Source organism: Rutidosis leptorrhynchoides, chromosome 3 (genome assembly GCF_046630445.1).
Source record: "Rutidosis leptorrhynchoides isolate AG116_Rl617_1_P2 chromosome 3, CSIRO_AGI_Rlap_v1, whole genome shotgun sequence".
Lineage (NCBI taxonomy): Eukaryota > Viridiplantae > Streptophyta > Magnoliopsida > Asterales > Asteraceae > Rutidosis > Rutidosis leptorrhynchoides.
Genome location: NC_092335.1, coordinates 200,305,964 through 200,324,746, shown reverse-complemented (window position 1 = coordinate 200,324,746; position 18,783 = coordinate 200,305,964). Strand labels below are relative to the sequence as shown.

The following is an 18,783-nucleotide window of genomic DNA, read 5'->3' as shown; positions in this document are numbered from 1 at the left end:
TTATGAATGATCTGGTGATGCATTATATGGTACGTAGGGTTGTATTCGGTAACAATGCACGATACACGATCATAGGACTGTTAATCATAGAGTTTCATGTTTGTTGTTTGATGGTAGGATTGTACACACTTTGGCGACTATGTTCCAATTAGATTTCTATCCATGTAACATTTTACAAAAGTTGTTTTTATTGATGATGAAGAAGCAAAGAGACTGAGGCATTTCAGAAGATCTATTGCTCTAATCAGATTATTGTCTATAAACTTTGTAGCTCATATTTTTCATGATGAGAAAGATAGTATCTTCATAATTAGATTACATGTGTTTTTGAGTTGTGAGAGTTTAGTTTCCCAAGAATGTTTAGGACCAACCTTTTGTAATGCAATAATGCATTAAACTCTAAATTTTAGATACCTTTTTTGTAATACAAAAACGACTGTACCAAACCCAGCTATCAATAATCAACAAATCTGTCACAGCGACCTTATTTCTAGTTTATACCTAAATGGAGTATTCATTGTTGCCAAGAAAATATAACATGTTTAAGATTATTCTTTTGGGCGTTCAACTATGAATTTTACAGAAGTTGATGCATTTTCAAATACATCTTTTGAAATCTTTAGTTTTTCGTCACTGGATAGTTTTCTTTAAGCTCTATTAGTATTTTCTGTAGCACACATGCTTGATTCATGATCAACTTCAACAAATCAACTTCACTAGGTAAGTAACTGAAATTTCTCATCTCGAGCTTATGGAGGTGATCCAACTTGAAGTTCGAGCCCTCTTGTAGGTCCAAAGAATCCATAGTAAGACCATTCCCAACCGTGACTGTGACGTCACACTGAGTTTGGCTAAAAGTGCAAAAAAGTGCAAACTGACGGTGATTAGGAACTGACCTTTTTTAACCCGTGTGTCAATTTTTTTGTGTCAAATATTGAATAGGGTGATGTGGCAAAATCTAATTGGAAATGGGGTGGGAAAAAATAAATTAATTATTAAAGTATATATTTATTAAATTATTTAAATTCATTGATTGCTGACGGAGCCAAAAAACTCGTCAGGCTGGTGACTGACGGAACTGACGGATGGGGACTGACGCTGCACTAACTTCGTCAGTTTCCGTCAGTTTCCGTCAGTTAAGTCCAGGTAGGACTGACGGATGGGACTGACGCCGCATTGGATGTGGTCTAATTGATCGAGATTCACTGAGTTGTTCATTCTACAATTTAATGTATATTATCATATTAAAAAAAGGCGTCAAAACTAATAAAAATTGTTACTACAGAATCATATATATGCCATTAATTTATATACTCACCTTCACAGTGAAGTTAGTTAAATTCGGAGAGCTCCTTATAAGACAAAAACAACATAAAAGCTGGTGTTGCTCCATAAAAGACACGCCCAAATACAGAGCCTTGAGATGGACTAGTAAAATTGGGAGCCTGAGTGGCATATCAAGTGTAGAAAAGTGCTTAATATCACATAATACCAAAAAAATAATTAGCATACACACATATAGTTATTGTTATTATACTCCCTCAATCCGTCCTAAAGTATTTTTTTAAATATTCCAAATTAATTGCTCACATCCTTAAATATATAAAAATAAAGAGGAAAAATTCATTTTTGTCCATAAAAGATGCATATAAGACAAAAGGTTGGTAAAAAGCATGAAAGAACTTGGACAGTAAACAAAAAGTACAATGTAATTACGACATTTCTTAAATTATGTGTTCTTTGTTTAACGACAATAGAGTTGAGATGATGGATCATATGATACATTAAAATTTTCATTATAATTACAATTACTTATTACATTACAATATATACTTATTATACTTATAATAATAATAAAAATAGCGTCAACTAATTACCTCCATGTAATACTTCTCAATTTCCAAATTCTCAAGCGATGGTGAAGATATAAACAACTCAATAAATGTTAACGTATCTTCTTCTGCAATACCTCCATTATCCTTATCTCCAATTTCTTTCTTTCCATGCTGCATAGATCAAGGTACGTTTAGGTCACAAAACGACTTAATTAGTTTGTTCGAGCTTCACACAAGAAATTATATTGTGACAACCATACCAAATATAACTCCTTAAGCAGCGGACAATTGGTGAGGATATGTTTAAGCGACTTTGTGGTGATCTCAACATTGTCGTCAAATCTTAAATACCTCAGAGTACTAAATGAATTGAATGTTAAGCGAGGCTTAAATACCAGCTTTTTGAGTGTCAGAAATTCTAATTTATTGAAAGAAAAAATTGGTGTGGTTAGCTTGTATTTGTATTCAAAATGATTGGCTAATGTAAGTCGTTGTAAAGTATCTTTTCTTGAAAGATACAGAATTATCAGGTCGATCTCAAAAGATGTAAACCGTCTCTCAGAATGCATAATTAGGATAATAACCAAAGTAAACTCGAGTAACGGACTCGTGTGTAGTAGCAGAACGTGAAAGATAGCATTAGAATATATAAACCTCTCCACCCAATTGTTGGATAGTTGCAAAGAAGTTCAAAACAAGAAACTGTCGGGTATCGCGTTTGGGTGTGGTCTGTCGCGATACGCGACACGATGGAACGCGACAGATGTGGCAGGGACGCGACAGATGTGGCAGGAGTTGGGACTCGATGGTTATCGCGTTTTGTGCTTAGTTGCCGCGTTTTGATGTAGTTTGTTGCGGAACGCGACAGCGTGCGTAGCCAGCATGTTATTAGATTGTTTCCTAATTTTGATTAGCACTATAAATATACCTATTGAGATCAGTAACCCTATGTACGAAAATTCAATAAAAAAGCTCTCTAGTTGCCCGTGGACTAAAGCAATCATACCGATTGCATATAACCACGTAAAAATCTTGTGTTGTTTACTTTTCTTGTTGTTACTCTGTCCGTTTGTCGTTTGTGGGATCCCAATCTTTAGATTGGTGATCGTTGTTGGGTTCATAAATTCCTAACAACTGGTATCTAGAGCACAAGGTTCGTATCGGGCGCGATGGCGGACGAAGGAAAGTTTAGGATTGATCGGTTCGATGGAAAAGATTTTGGAAGATGCAAATAGAAGACTATTTGAACCAGAAAAAATTACACTTACCACTTGAAGAGAAGAAGCCTGATAGCGTTAAACAAGAAGATTGAGATCTCCTAGATCGCCAAGCTTTAGGGGCAGTTAGGATGTCTCTTGCAAAAAACGTTGCCTACAACGTTATTAACGAGAAGATTACGTTTGGGTGCTTAAAGGCACTTACAAACATGTATGAAAAACCTAACGCTGCTAATAAGGTTTTTCTCATGCGTCAATTTTTCAACCAAAAGATGAAAGAAGGTGCGTGTGCTACAGATCATATCAATGATTTCAATAATCTCATTATAAGATTGGCCTCGGTAGAGATTGTGTTTGATGATGAACTTCAGACACTGATTTTGCTTTCGTCTTTGCCTGAAAGTTGGTCGGGTACAGTTACTGCAGTTAGTAGCTCCACAGGAACCACTAAGCTCAAACTTGAGGGGATCAAGGATTTGATTCTAGGGGAAGAAACTCGTAGGAGGAATTCCGGGGAATCATCGGGGTCGCTCTTAAATACCGACAGGGGCAGGAAGAACGATAAGGGTACGAAGAAGGGTAAGAAATTCAAAAAGATGTTTAATTCTAAGGACCGAGAATCTGCGGTTTGTTGGAATTGCAATCAAAAGGGTCACTTTAGCACTCAATGTAAGAATCTAAAGGTGGATAAAGCTAGGGTGAACTTCACTTCCGAGGATACTGATGATGCTTTGGTGTGTTGTGTTGAAAATTCGGTTGAAGCTTGGATCATGGATTCGGGCGCATCATTCCATGCTAATCCTAGCAAGGAGATGATGAAGAATTTTAAGGCGTATCGGGGGAAGGTAAGATTGGTGGATGACAAATGCTTAGACATAAGAGGCATTGGAGATGTGATATTGAAGACATCCAGTGGTTCCTATTGGACTTTGAAAGATGTGAGGTATATTTCGGATTTGAAAAGGAAGCTTATCTCTATAGGTCAATTGGATGAAGAATGTAATCATACTACCTTTGGTGATTGCAAGTAGCGTGTTCAAAAGGATGGTCAAGTCGTGGCATCGGGACATAAAAGGAGAACTTTATACATGGTCGAGGTATTCGATGATGATGAGGTTAATGTGACAAGTAATGTAGGGGCCGATTCTACTCTATGGCACCGAAGATTAGGGCATATGAGTGAGAAGAGAATGAAGTTGCTAGTTTCAAATGGGAAGATTCCGGGTTTGAAGAAAGTGAATATCGGGTTTTGTGAGCCATGTACTATGGGGAAACAAAAGAAGGTATCATTCGGGAAATCGGGAATTGTTCCAAAGAAGGAGAAGCTTGAACTTGTTCATTCCGATGTCTATGGACCTACAACGGTTGAGTCGCATGGTGGTTCCCGCTATTATGTCACCTTCATTGATGACTCCACAAGAAAGGTATGGGTTTCCTTTCTCAAAGTTAAATCTGATGTGTTTTCTAATTTTAAAGTGTGGAGAGCTGCTGTTGAAAACGAGACTAACTTGAAAGTTAAGTGTTTGAAATCTGACAATGGAGGAGAATACAACAGTAAAGAATTTAAAGACTATTGTGCGGAACATGGTATTCGTATGTTGAAAACTGTTCCAGAAACACCACAGCACAATGGGGTTGTCGAATGCATGAACCGTATGCTTAATGAGCGTGCTAGGAGTATGAGGTTACATGCGGGTCTACCCAAGATGTTTTGGGCGGATGCTGTGAATACGGAAGCTTATTTGATTAACAGGGGACCCTCAACACCATTAGAGTTTCGAATTCCTGAGGAAGAATGGACCGGTAAAAAGGTGAGTGTGGCTCACTTAAGGGTTTTTGGTTGTAATTTGTATGTGAAAACCAAAGACATTGACAAAGACAAGCTTGAAGCTAAATCAAGAAAGTGTACTTTTATCGGGTATGGGTTAGATGACATGGGTTATAGGTGTTGGGACAATGAGGCGAGGAAGGTGATTCGTAGTAGAGACATTATCTTTGATGAAAGCTCGTTGTATGGCACCAAGGTAACGGTTAATTCTAATCATAGTCCGGTTATGCTTGATAAGTTTGCTGATGTGAATACAGGTTCTAGTGGGAGTTCGGGAACTATTGAATTGCCAATTGACGGTGAGGATCAAAGTGATGGAGATGATTCAGAGAGTGGTGCTAGCTTTGAAAATGATGAGAGCTCTATTGGTGGGGATGATGGTGACTTAACTCGATTACCACCACCCGTTACTCCACCATTGTGATGCTCTAGTAGAACGCCCAAACCTACTGTTAGGTTTTCTCCATCAGCAAACTATTTGCTCTATACCGAAAATGATGAACCCGAGAGTTATTTTGATGCAAGACAATATAAAGATACCATACAGTGGGAGCTTGCTATGAAAGAAGCGATGGGGTCACTTATCAAGAATAAGACATGGTCTTTAGTGAAATTACCTCCAATGAAAAAGGCATTGCACAGTAAATGGGTCTTTCGGGTCAAAGATGAGTTGAACGGAAAAACGCGGTACAAAGCTCGATTGGTAGTTAAGGGGTTTCAACAAAGGGAAGGAGTCGATTATAATGAGATCTTTTCGCCGGTTGTGAAGATGACTACTATTAGCTTGGTTTTGAGTATTGTTGCTGCTGATGACTTACATCTAGAACAGTTAGATGTAAATACCGCATTTTTACATGGGGATCTTAAAGAGGAGATTTATATGGTGCAACCAAAGGGCTTCGAGGTAGTTGGTAAAGAGAGATGGGTTTGCAAATTGAAGAATATATATTTGTATGGGTTAAAACAAGCTCCACGGCAATGGTACTTGAAGTTTGATGAATTTATGACAAGGAGTGGCTTTACAAGAAGCGAGTCGGATCATTGTTGTTACTTGAAGAAATTCAAGTCCTCCTATGTTATATTGTTACTTTATCTTGATGACATGCTGATTGCAGGATCGGATATGTCAGAGATCAACCGGTTGAAGAGAAAGTTGTCTCACACGTTCGAGATGAAAGACTTAGGGGCTGCTAAACGGATACTCAGAATGAGTATTGAAGGAATCGGGTTGAAGGTACTTTAACTTTGTCTCAAATCAAGTATATCGAAAAAGTGTTAGAGCGGTTCAACATGGGTGATTCAAAGACAAGATCCGTGCCTTTAGGCGGTACTTTAAAGTTAACGAAAAGTCAAGCACCTACAACAGAAGTAGACAAAGAGGAGATGGCTCAAATTCCGTATGCGTCGGCAGTGGGTAGTATTATGTATGCAATGATTTGTGCAAGACCCGACATAGCTTATGCAGTGGGAGTTGTGAGTCGATTTATGTCGAATCCGGGTAAAGAGCATTGGGAAGGTATAAAGTGGCTTTTGCGCTACTTGAAAGTTACTTCTAAAATGGGGTTGCAATTCACTAAAGGTGATTCCATTTTGAGAGGGTACGTTGATGCTGATTTGGGTGGTTGTGACGATTCGGGTAGAAGCACTACGGGGTATGTTTTCACGGTTGGTAAGACGGCGGTCAGTTGGATGTCCAAACTTCAAATTTGTGTTGCACTGTCAACAATGGAGGCTGAGTATATGGTAGCAGTAGAAGCTTGCAAAGAACTTGTATGGCTGAAGAATTTTATGACTGAGTTGGGACGAGTTCAACAAGATTATGTCTTGCACTGTGATAATCAAAGTGCTATTCATTTGGTGAAGAACCCGGTGTTTCATGGTCGTACAAAACACATAAAGCTAAGGTATCATAAAATTCGTGAACTTATTGAAGATGGTACTTTAGTTGTTAAGAAAATTCCTGGTACGGAGAATCCTGCTGATATGTGTACTAAGGTGTTGTGATCGGAAAGTTGAAGCTTTGCATAGCTTCAACTGGTCTTCTTGTTACTTGATGAAAGAAGACGTCAACTAGAGAGCTCTAAGGGTTATTGGTAATGATTTCGACAAGTAGTGTTGAAGACCTTGTATCAAAAGTCTGCTCTTCCAACGATGTTGAGTTTGCGTGTCCCATGTTTGATTGGCGGTATGAAAGGTGGTTTGACGTTCTTGGTTGAAATGGTTAGTTTTGGGGTTGACGAGATTTCTGGGTTTTGCTCTCCTTTGAGTGGGAGATTGTTGGATAGTTGCAAAGAAGATCAAAACAAGAAACTGTCGGGTATCGCGTTTGGGTGTGGTCTGTCGTGATACGTGACACGATGGAACGCGATACATGTGGCTAGGACGCGACAGATGTTGCAGGAGTTGGGACTCGATGGTTATCGCGTTTTGTGCTTAGTTGCCGAGTTTTGATGTAGTTTGTCGCGAAACGCGACAGCGTGCGTAGCCAGCAAGTTATTAGATTGTTTCCTAATTTTGATTAGCACTATAAATATACATATTGAGATCTGTAACCCTATGTACAAAAATTCAATAAAAAAGCTCTCTAGTTGCCCGTGGACTAAAGCAATCATACCGATTGCATATAACCACGTAAAAATCTTGTGTTGTTTATTTTTCTTGTTGTTACTCTGTCCGTTTGTCGTTTGTGGGATCCCAATCTTTAGATTGGTGATCGTTGTTGGGTCCATAAATTCCTAACACCAATGAGGTTTTTTTGATAAGAGACGAGGCACCATGTTGTAATCAAAGTATAGTTTAGGAATGCTTGTCCATTTATACCTCCACTTCCTTGACAAGATGCTCGTCTTCAATGCATCTTTAAGTGGCATAAGAGTTAGTATGTTGTCAATTATGTATTGAGAAAGGGTGCTTATTCTATCCGTTTTGGTGAGTTCAACTTCCATCGCGTATATATACTTCTCTTCTTTCTTTAATTTTGATCTTCCAAAAGGCTGCAATGTAAGATGTTATACGATACAAATATAATCTTGTATTGTATTATTATTATTTGAACTCCATACCTAATACATTACTTAAAACATTCACCAAATTTGAGTACTCATTCGGACATAAAGTTTCCTCTAGCCCCATAAAATCCCCAAAGCACGATTCAAAATTTTGCATTGTAATAATTAAGATCACTGTTAATAAGTTAATATTACGATGAACTATAAGAAGTAATCCATCCAACAATTAATACATTACACGGTTAATATTACGATACATAAAACTATATGAACAAATACATTCAGCAATTAATACAATACATGTATGTAATATATAGTAATAGTCAATTATATTACAATTTTGGTATATATGGACACTAAACAACATTCAAATACGATGTAACGACAATCATATCCTTCCATCAATAGTTGTATAGGTATAATAAGTATAATACAATATATTATAGAGAATTATTCATCTAGAATTAATTTTAAGCCAACATTTTTTAATTTTATTTAAAATTAATAGAAATCTCATATCACTTGTTTATCTAACAATAAAACTCTCGATTAAAAACTTTACCTCTAATTTTGAATCAAAACTCAAACTTTCAGTGTTGCTCTTCACTCATGTTTGTATGATTTTTGGTTATTTCGCAGTTTTTTTTTTTTTTTTTTTTTTTACTATGGTGTGTGTGAGTGTGTGAGTGAGAGATTAGTCATAGTCATATATTTTGTCCGAAAGTCGAGCTTTGCCAAATGATTAAATATTGGGCTAACTATTATGAAAGAATGTGGTGATTCAAAAAATGGGGGATCTCATTAACACATTCAAAATAATTAATAAAGCCATGTGCGTTATATATTTTGATGATCAAGTCTTATTCAATCTTTAAGAAATAAATAAGGTGACACTGTGAAAGTAATAACTTAACATATTAGAGCACTCAGTATCGTACACAAGCACCAACGTTTGGGCTCAACAACACCAGGGACAGCATTTTCAAGAAAAAACGCGCCGGTGTTCTTTACCGGCACCTTTCACCCACCGTCTCAATTTCGACATTGAAGTCGACGAAAATTACAGTTTAAATTTAAATATTTTTACCTTTGGAATATTAAATTTTATTTTAATTTTTTGTTAATCAATTCACACCTATATAAACAGTTTAAGGTGATCAATGTCTTTTAGCGGAAGACTAGTCCTCATCAAATCGGTTCTTAATAGTCTTCCTTTGTACTACTTCTGACTCTTTTGTGCCCTGTCGAGTGTAATCAAAATTCTTGAGAGTGTGAGACGTACTTTCTTTTGAGGGGAGGGGGTGGGGGATGTTTCGGGTCCAAAAATGTCATGGATCAAATGGGGTAATGTTACTGCACCTTATGGGGTAAATGGTGGTGGAGGATCGAAACAGAAATCATGTCCTGCAAGAAGGAGAAGAAGGCTGGTAAGCGCGCTTCTTTACATGCCTTTCTATTATCTTTCGTTGTGCAGCTAGTGGTGAGGGTGCGCATGGCCCTTTCTAGAACGTGCTTTTGTGGTTTAATAAGCTGGCAACTCGAACCGATATATATAATTAACTTAGTCGTCCAAGTAATAGTAAGATCCAGCAAGTTTCTGCTCCATGTCCTTTGTTTGGATTAAGCTTGTTGATTCTTGGTCGGAAATTAGTTGGGTCCCGCCCGAATGTGATGGTTAGGTGCGACAAGAAGAGATTCACTTAAGTCCGTAACGACTGAGGCGCATTTGCAACAGTCAATCAGACGGGATTCCTTTATAAACGGTAACTCGGTTTGCTAAATAAGTTGCCATTATAAAGTTACGTTCAGCCACAAAAGCAGTCTTCTTAGCATGCAATATAAATCTCTTTATAACTTTTGAGGCAACAATATGTTGCTCGGAAGCAAGGTATGCACTTGGTTCATCTATGAGATAGATATCAGCGGGCTCGCCGGGACTCGGAGTTAACGCAACTCGCTGCAACTTACCACCAGAAGATTAGCAACTTTTTGATCCACTAGCTGCTAGATTTGAAAAGGCTATATGGGTTATACCCCCGCAAGCGCGTTGAAGCTGTTTAAAAGAGAGAATCTAGAGACTGCGCACGGAGAATGCTTACCACGTTTTTCGTGGCACCTCCCGGATCCAAGACAAGTACGCGTCGTTGAAGGAGGAGCCCAGCTCGAGGCAGGAGGCATGTGAACGTCTTACTATGCTTCATGATGAGGTGGAGGCGACGCAGGACGTGCGTGTTAGCGCAGAGGCTATCGTTGAGTAGTTGTTGAATGCTGCCTTGTAATTTTTATGTGTATGTATTGTACGCGCATCGCACTCTTTGTAATGAACACTTGATGAAATGAAGTATTTTTTTCTTTTAAGTAATGTTTCTTGCTGTTCGCGTTATTACTATTATTACTTGTATTCAAATACTGTGCATGCATGATACCGGGTATAGAATTGTGTTTGTAGATTGTAGTGACACAAATGGTGCGTATATTGACTTAATCGTTTCAAGCATGTTATGTGTGTGGCTTAAACAAGTTAAATTTGTTAATTGTATATCATACTCAAGGCATGTCAGCGCTTGATTTATCATATATGTTGTTGTGCACACAACATAGACTTAAATCACGCACCCTAATAGCCGTGCATTGAGAGTCTTTTAAGTGCGCCAACACTTAAGATTGAGCTCAAGGGCGACCAACCCTATCGCTTATAGTCATGACTTGCATATCTCGTATTCTGCTCGGGTGTGGCTAGGACAAACCAATGTCCATCACCTTCCGGTAATAAAATCTAGCTTGTCGCCAAAGAAGCTTATGTCGCGCGAGGGTTGAAGAAAACACCCCTTCAAAGGCGGGGGTGCGTGGGGTATTCGCGACCGTACTTACCAGTCCAAGTTAAAGAGCTACTTTGCATTATATTTGGCACAAAGATTTTCGCAGAAAATATCTTGGAAAATAAAAGAAACATAGGCGCATTGCCGATATTGATTACGATAGTTTTTTCTGCTAGCGCAGTTACATAGGTAGTACGATGGTTTTCTTTTAGGAACAACGTATGAAAAACATGGCTTAAATTACAAAGACCCTAAACGCGTCCTTGCAATGGTTATGCGCACTTTATTGGCTAAACGCCGTGTGATCAAGCATAAAATGGTCGAAGGAGTTCGGTTCATGCGAGATCAACAATAAAGGGGGGTTTAAGGGTTTTTTGAGTTTAACTCTCTGGTCCGGAGTACCGTGAATAACCCTCATACGATATGATGATCTCAGAAAGGGTGGTTAAACATAACCCACCAACATTCGGGTTAACTGAAGTTGATGGCCCCAAAGCGATTTTAGGATTTACGTCGTGTGCGCTACCTGAAATCGCTGAGTGTTTGAGAGAGCTGTTCAAGCCGCACGGGTTAGCTGGGGTATGATTGAGGGTGTTTTGTTTGTAAAACCGAATGTAATTCCAGAGTTGTGTGTCTCTTGTTCAAGTTACTTCTATTTATACTCGTGAGCTTTTGTCCCTTACTGCCACGTAAGGGGACAAAAGGATATGTTGGTGCCACGTTACATTGCTTTTGTCATGTTATTCCAAAAAGCTATAAAAGTACTGCCATTATTTTAGTGTTGTCTCCCTGATACCCTGCTGTCCTTTTCTGGCCGTCCTGCGATGTCAGGATCGTATAGTGCTGTCACAGGTGTCCTTTCTTCTTTAGTGTCGCCATAGTACATTTCTAGCCTTATTCGTGCCCTAAATATGGCGCCATGTTTAAACTGTGAGACCAATGTTTGTGGACATATTACCAAAGCGTGATTAGATGGCGCGTTAGCTAGCGTATGAATATGATCCTGCGCGATTATATAGGGTGATGCACGCTAATATGTTATTGCGCAAATAGATGTGCAGCTATGCACATCATTAAGTCCCCCCAGTTCTATAATACGCACAATTTATTGTGCGTGATGTAGAACTCTAATTACGACATACAACGCGCTTAAAGAAGTGTATTTAATGCTAGGCATTGTACATGATGCAGAACTTCAATTATGACATACAATGCGCTAGATCAGTGCATTTAATGCTAGGTATTGCGCATGGTGCAAAACTCTATTTATGACATTCAGTGCGTTGAAGAAGTGCATTTAATGTCATTGTGGTTTTTACGGCTTGTCAGTTCGTCACGCATGAGAGACTGTCAACTCAACCATCACCCTTGCACGGTCACTGTTGTGTGTCAGTTTTTCCTTCCTTATATTTGCGACATGTGGACGGTGGCGAAACGTTTTCCTTCTTTCCACATTTTCCATTCAAATTTTCCTATAAATACCTCATTAACTTCTTCATGAAACCTTTCATCGCTTATACGCCTTCTTCTCCTCCCTTCGCTGTGCAATTGATTCGACGATTTTTCAGCTTTCTTCGCTTTCTTCTCAAACGACCATCAGATTAGAGCTTTCTTTCCCACTTCTTTTTTATACGAAAGAATTATGTCTTTTTCTACTTCTACTACCGAAAGCAAGAATTTTGATGAGGTGATCACTCGCCAAGAACTATAGGAGATCATGGGGAATTATCATCCTCTTCGTGCTTTAAACCATATTCCCCCTAGTGATAAGCAAAGCGCTCATGATTCTTCTACCGATAAAGTAGCCATATACTCGAAGGTGATGCATTATGGCAACATTCGCTATCCACCTACCTCCTGCTTCTTATCTATTCTTCGCCATTTTTACGTTGAAGCTGGGCAGCTCCACCCATACAATGCTTGTAAACTCTCTCTCTTTGAGATGTGGTGTAGGGCGCAAAACTTTGCCCCTACAGTGAACTTATTCAGGAATGTCTATTCCTACCAGTCACATTAGAATGGCTGGTTCATATTTCTAGAGCGCATGAAGTTTGCCCAGCGTAAGAAGGCGGGCATGCGCAAGAAGTGGAAAAATTCCTTCTTCGTTGACAACTCTTTCATTCCCAATTCTTGCGCAAACGTGCGCGCATGGCATTCTGGTGTTAACAAGGACTTGAATGACAAGCCCACCATGGCACCTAATGAGGAGCATATATTCAGTATATGCAAGGGGAAGAAGCTCCCAGTGCGCATATACGCGACTGACATCCTTCGTGTCGGTCAAGAATGTACTTATCCTCCCGTCTCGCCAGTGCTGTAGTACAAAGGGCAGGGTACGACGACCAGCGCATGTTATCTTTATAATTCGTAGTGTAGATATTTATTAACTGCACATACTAACTTTACTGTGTCTATTTTGCAGTGATGTCGGTCCTTACTGTGCTCTAGGATGAGGACCTTGATGAAGTTGAAGGAGATGTCTTCCCTACTACCGGCGCGGAGGGTAATGTTCCTTCTTCTGGTGCCGAGTCTCACGCGCCCGTGGTTGGTGAGAATTCTGAGGAGGAGGGGGTTCCACACACAGACGTGGAATCCAGCGACCACGATATAAGGGGTCCCGTTCCTCCTGCGCGAACAACTCAATAAGTTTCACGATGAGGTGAAGACGGCACAGGCTGCGCGTGCTAGTACAGAGGCAGCAGTTGTTCAAGCATCTTCTGAGAAAGAGAGGGAGCTCGATTCAAATTACCCTTTGAGCTTAGTAATGTACATGATGTATTTAATGTCTCAAATCTGAAAAAATGTCTTGTTGATGACACACTCGTTATTCCATTGGATGATATCCGCATTGATGATAAAATGCATTTCGTTGAAGAACCCATAGAGGTTATGGATCGTGAGATCAAATGCTTAAAGCAGAGCAACATTCCTATTGTTAAAATCCGTTAGAATTCACGAAGAGGCCCAGAGTATACCTGAGAACGTGAAGACCAGATGAAGCGAAAATATCTCCATCTTTTCTCAACCGTTGATGCATCCAAGAAATCTATTTGAAACTTCGGGATGAAGTTTAAATTAACGGGGAGATACTATAACAACCCTCATTTTTCCATTCTGAAATGACCAAAATGCCCTTAGGGTTTCGCTTGATTGCTCTGTGTATTGATTTAGGGTTGTTATCCGTATAATTAATGAATATCATAATTAATATTCGTATTTAATGAACTAAACCCTAACCCTAAATATTAATTAATAATAAAAACCCTAACCCTAATATATATTATTATTATTATCATTATAATAAATATATAAGTATATAATTACGTGTGTGTGTGTATATATATATATATATATATATATATATATATATATATATATATATATATATATATATATATATATATATATATATATATATATATATTATAATAAATCGGTTAATATAAAATAAAGGATAAAAATAATAACAAAAATATAAAAAGATCTAGAAAGTCCCAAATTATTTTTGTAAAAATAAAAACTAAAAAAAGGGGGAGAGGGCTTCGGCTGATTTTTTATAATAAAAAAAGGAAATTAAATTGTATTTATAAAAGGAATTGTAATATAACTCAAATTGATATTTTTTTCGCCACCAAGTTATTCTACTCTATAAAAAGGGCTCAAGCCTCATAATTTTTATTTACAAAAATTTGGAGCTCTCTTTTCTCCCAAAAATCTTTGTAAGTTTTTTTTCTTCTTCTTTTCATTTTTTTAGTTTTTTTATATACCGTATTATTTATTTTATTTTTTTCTGCTAACTAATAATAATAATAATAATAAATATAACTAATATATATATATATATATATATATATATATATATATATATATATATATATATATATATATGTATATGTATCGAAATATGTATGTATATGTATTAATATATTAATAATAATTATAAGTATATATATATGTATATATGTATATGGTATACACTATATATGTACAAAAATCAAATTAAATAGCTATAACCCATTAAAATTTGTAAAAATAATTTTAACAGGTTCTATTAATCTAATAAAAATTACTAAAGTCGGAATATAAATTTATATGTTATACTATATATTTATTTTTCTATTATTCTTATCGGATATCATATATATATACAAAAATAAATAAAAATTAGTATATGAACTCAAAAACTGGAAAAATAATTTTTGTAGGTTACATATAACATAAAAAGAATATTAGAATTGAAACCATAATTTATTTATTGTTATATATATATATATATATATATATATATATATATATATATATATATATATATATATATATATATATATATATATATATATATATATATATATATATATATATATATATATATATTGTATATTTAAAACTAAAACCGCTATATATATGTATACAAAATAGATTTAAATGGTATAAAATATTAAGATATGTAAGAATTATATAAAAAGTATTTATAATATTAGTAGAACATATAAAAATAATTATAAAATTTTTTAAATATTATTTATAATTAAATACGGATTTTGTTTTATTTAAACATAAAAATAATGTAAAATTCATAATAAATATATTAATAGTAAATAAAATATATATAAAATATTTAATTATGGGATGTGAAATTTTATAATTATCTACTATTTAAATTAATTATCTAACTAATTATGTACATTATTTAATTATTAAAACTATTATACTAACAATTATCGTTTAAATAAGGTAACAAATAATAATATAAATATATAATATCTATTTATATTAGGTGATAAGATAAAGTTAATAATAACTAAATATTTATATATATATAATTAAATTAATAATTAAATACTTATTAAATTAATGCCAATTTAACATAGTATTATAATAACACTATAATTAAATATTTATAATAGTACTTATAAGTTAAAATAATTTAAACTTATATTAAGTGTACAAGTAATCTAAGTGTAAGTGAATGATGTCTAAGTTGTCATTATGGGATAAGGTTGTGGATCTCGAATGTCATGACTTAGTTTCTGATTAAGAGTCCTGGACCCCGGTTACATCTGGTCATTCTGGACTTATTTGATAGCACTGAGGTTTGCGTAAGTTGTACAAGGTCTAAACTTGATTATGGTGGACATGCAAACACTTGTAAAACAACTCTTAAGTTTACTTAGGATTTTCATTGTCATTTGGAAAACTTCTGATTGAATTTCTCATCTCTAGGTTGAGGTCTCTGCCATTCATTTCTCTCTTCTATTTCCGATTGTGGATATTCTTCACTGAGCTATTATTAAGGTGCACTTCATAAGCCCGCTTTTACATACTTTATTGAATTTTATAAATCTTGGGGTGAGACACATGCTTGATTTTAAATGATTTACACTTTAGACACAAGTGCCTAGACATTTTGATATGCAACTTCACGAGACTTTTGTTAACATGTATTCTTACATGCAAATCCCCACCATAATATCGTTAATTGCTGAAATTAGAATGTGGCAAGCTTAATTATTGTGAATAGGCCTATTGAGAGCGACGTCTCTACCCACTGACCGATCATCAAGGGGGTGCATAATAATGATTACCGACACACGCGCAGTGTTAGGGATTTTTAATGTTTAGCTCGATATTATAACTCATGACATATTGATTATTTGTGATATTTTGAACTAAATCTTGTGGTCTAAAAATTTATTATGATTATTAAACCTATGTTGTTGTCTCAACCATTGTGTTGACGTTTAAGCATGTTTGTCTCCGGTAACGATTAGCTTATGTGCTGATGGTGATTGCTATATGTGTACTGCCTTGCATTGGAGTCTCGCATATTATTTTATCATTTTTTAAACACTTGTCATTTACATAAGACTTATGATGAAAAACCTTATTTATTTTCGCTGCCATACAATTAATGTTTTATTACAACATCTCATTTAGAGTCGTTCTCTTTATATATACTTGTGTTATGATATTGAAAATCACATTTACCCCCGGCCCTATTTGGAGGTGTGAAAGATTGGTATCAGAGCCATGATATAAATGAAACGGACGGTCTTATTTGTGCGGTGTCGTTAGGTCGCAACACGTCAGAACCAGTCACCAAGAGGGGGTACTGTTTTAAATTTATATTTAGCGGGTCTAAATCGTACTACTCCTTATTATGAGTAAGTGAAGTATGACCTAGGGTCATATTTTTAAGATATCTGTAGAATCGAACCTATATTTAAAGCTTAAGATAGTTATAAAGAGAAGGAGTAGTGGTTACCTAATTTTGGGGTTTTTCTAATTTATAAGACAGATTAAGTAAATGTAATAAAATTCGTAATTCAGATAAGGTTAAAACAAGTGCATACTATGATTTCACCAGTTATTCTGCCGGAATTATGGAATGTTGGCTCATGAATAGGTAGAGACCTTGTATTCATTACACTGGTCCTAAACGCCCCTGTCATAAGACATGTCACTGGGTAATGCGATAGGCTTGAAGATTCTGAATAGACAGCAACGTCCCTTACCCCCAACGCCCGTGCAGTCTGATTATGGGCATACACATTCAGACGGATCATCCAATTGAGCGACTCGGTTGGGTGACGTATTAACATTCCACAAAGGTCTAAACTTTCTTAAGAATAATAGAATACATGGTTTACCATATCCGAGAGACGTGATGTGTTTCAATGCTTTCGTTAATGATTGGGTTTAAAAGATAGTTAGGCCATTTAAAAAGAGTTCAACCACAAAGAACACCATGGCCAAGTCAAGTTGACTTCTATGAACACGTTCGGTTATCCTAACGGTCCAATCCTTTATGTGTTTAAACAAACAGTTCCTTAATCAACAAAGAATCCGTCAAGCAGAGTGCAATGCTTGATACCGCGTTATGGTGAAGTGTACTAATTAGCAATGACCGGGTTCCATGGCCTTACTTAGCAGAGGTACAGCTTACAACAATCGTTGTGCTTTAGCATGCACGTACGAAGTTTATATGCTTGTGACTACACTAGCATGGTCTGGGACCGACAATGTACTAAGGGTCTAGTTAGATGTTTCACTATGAAAGAGTCCTCAGTCGGAATCCAAAGCTTGATATACTTACTACAACCGGTGTGCCTCAGTCGATCTCGCGTTGTATTCAGTAGACTTCCCTTACCAAGGGGTGACACAGATAGTGTACTCTGAATCGGAGTTCACGCCTTCCCAGTAACAGAGCCAATAACTACGTTCTATTAGTTGGAAAAGCGATTGAGTTTAAAGCATAATCGGAAAGCATTTCGACAACATACACAAACCATAATGTTATTTCGGCATTATAACTGACTACATCATAGCATACACTAAAGATAACTACTCGCTAATCATGGCAACAACATCACAGAACATAATGATAGAAGACATTATATAAAGATAAAGGATAGAAGTACCAGTAGATTAAACGAGTTCTGAATACAAAAGTGACAACTTCAAACTCCAGAGCGCTCCTAATACAATCTTCGGCGTTCTTCCCCGGGTACTAGATTCCCTGCACGGAGTCGAAGACCTTGAAAGTATGACTAATATTGTACAAGAGAGAGAAAGAAGTGAATTGAAGTGTGTGTTGGAATGAATGACAAAGACCCTTTAAATAAGCTTGAAATTTGCCTGCAAACGGCTGGCAGGCCGTTTGGCAGGCCTTTTGCAGGGGCCTTTTGCCAGGCCAGGCCGTTTATCAAGCCCGTTTAACTGAGGCATGTGGCAGGCCGTTTGCCATACTGGCAAGCCATTTGGCAAGCCGTTTGGCTTGCTGATTCGCTGGAACGTAACTTGATTTCTTGTCTTTCACCGTTTTCGCTCTAGAATCTTCGTTTTAGCTTCGATTCTCTTGATTCTTATTGCACCATCTTCGTAATCACTTGATCTTCAATTTTAACCGATGAGGCGGGTATTTTTCCGATAAATTTCGAATCTTTCTTGTTTTTGGGCCTTAATACCGGGGTGAAAACGTGACTTTTTAGGCGATATCAAGCCAGGTTGTTATAGAGAACTAGGATTGCATTTTATGTGTGCCTTATATACTAGTTAGGGTGCCTTAGCGATCTG

General features: G+C 36.6%; 1 protein-coding gene across 1 annotated transcript; it reads right to left on the bottom strand.

The window, feature by feature from the left end:
- Positions 1-619: 619 nt before the first annotated feature.
- Positions 620-2,404, bottom strand: LOC139900749 (uncharacterized). Its single transcript, XM_071883507.1, has 5 exons — positions 2,096-2,404; positions 1,878-2,006; positions 1,319-1,474; positions 1,158-1,219; positions 620-851 (listed from the first exon to the last, which is right to left on the bottom strand). Exons 1-5 carry the CDS (start codon positions 2,402-2,404, stop codon positions 620-622), a joined length of 888 nt encoding a protein of 295 aa, XP_071739608.1.
- Positions 2,405-18,783: the final 16,379 nt, after the last annotated feature.

Coding starts and splice junctions, on each gene's coding strand:
- LOC139900749 (XM_071883507.1), bottom strand. CDS start 2,404: ATGCATTCTGAGAGACGGTTTACATCTTTTGAGATCGACCTGATAATT. Junction 1,475..1,877: donor TTGAGAAGTATTACATGGAG/GTAATTAGTTGA, acceptor TGTGATATTAAG/CACTTTTCTACACTTGATAT. Junction 1,220..1,318: donor TAACTAACTTCACTGTGAAG/GTGAGTATATAA, acceptor ATTAAATTGTAG/AATGAACAACTCAGTGAATC.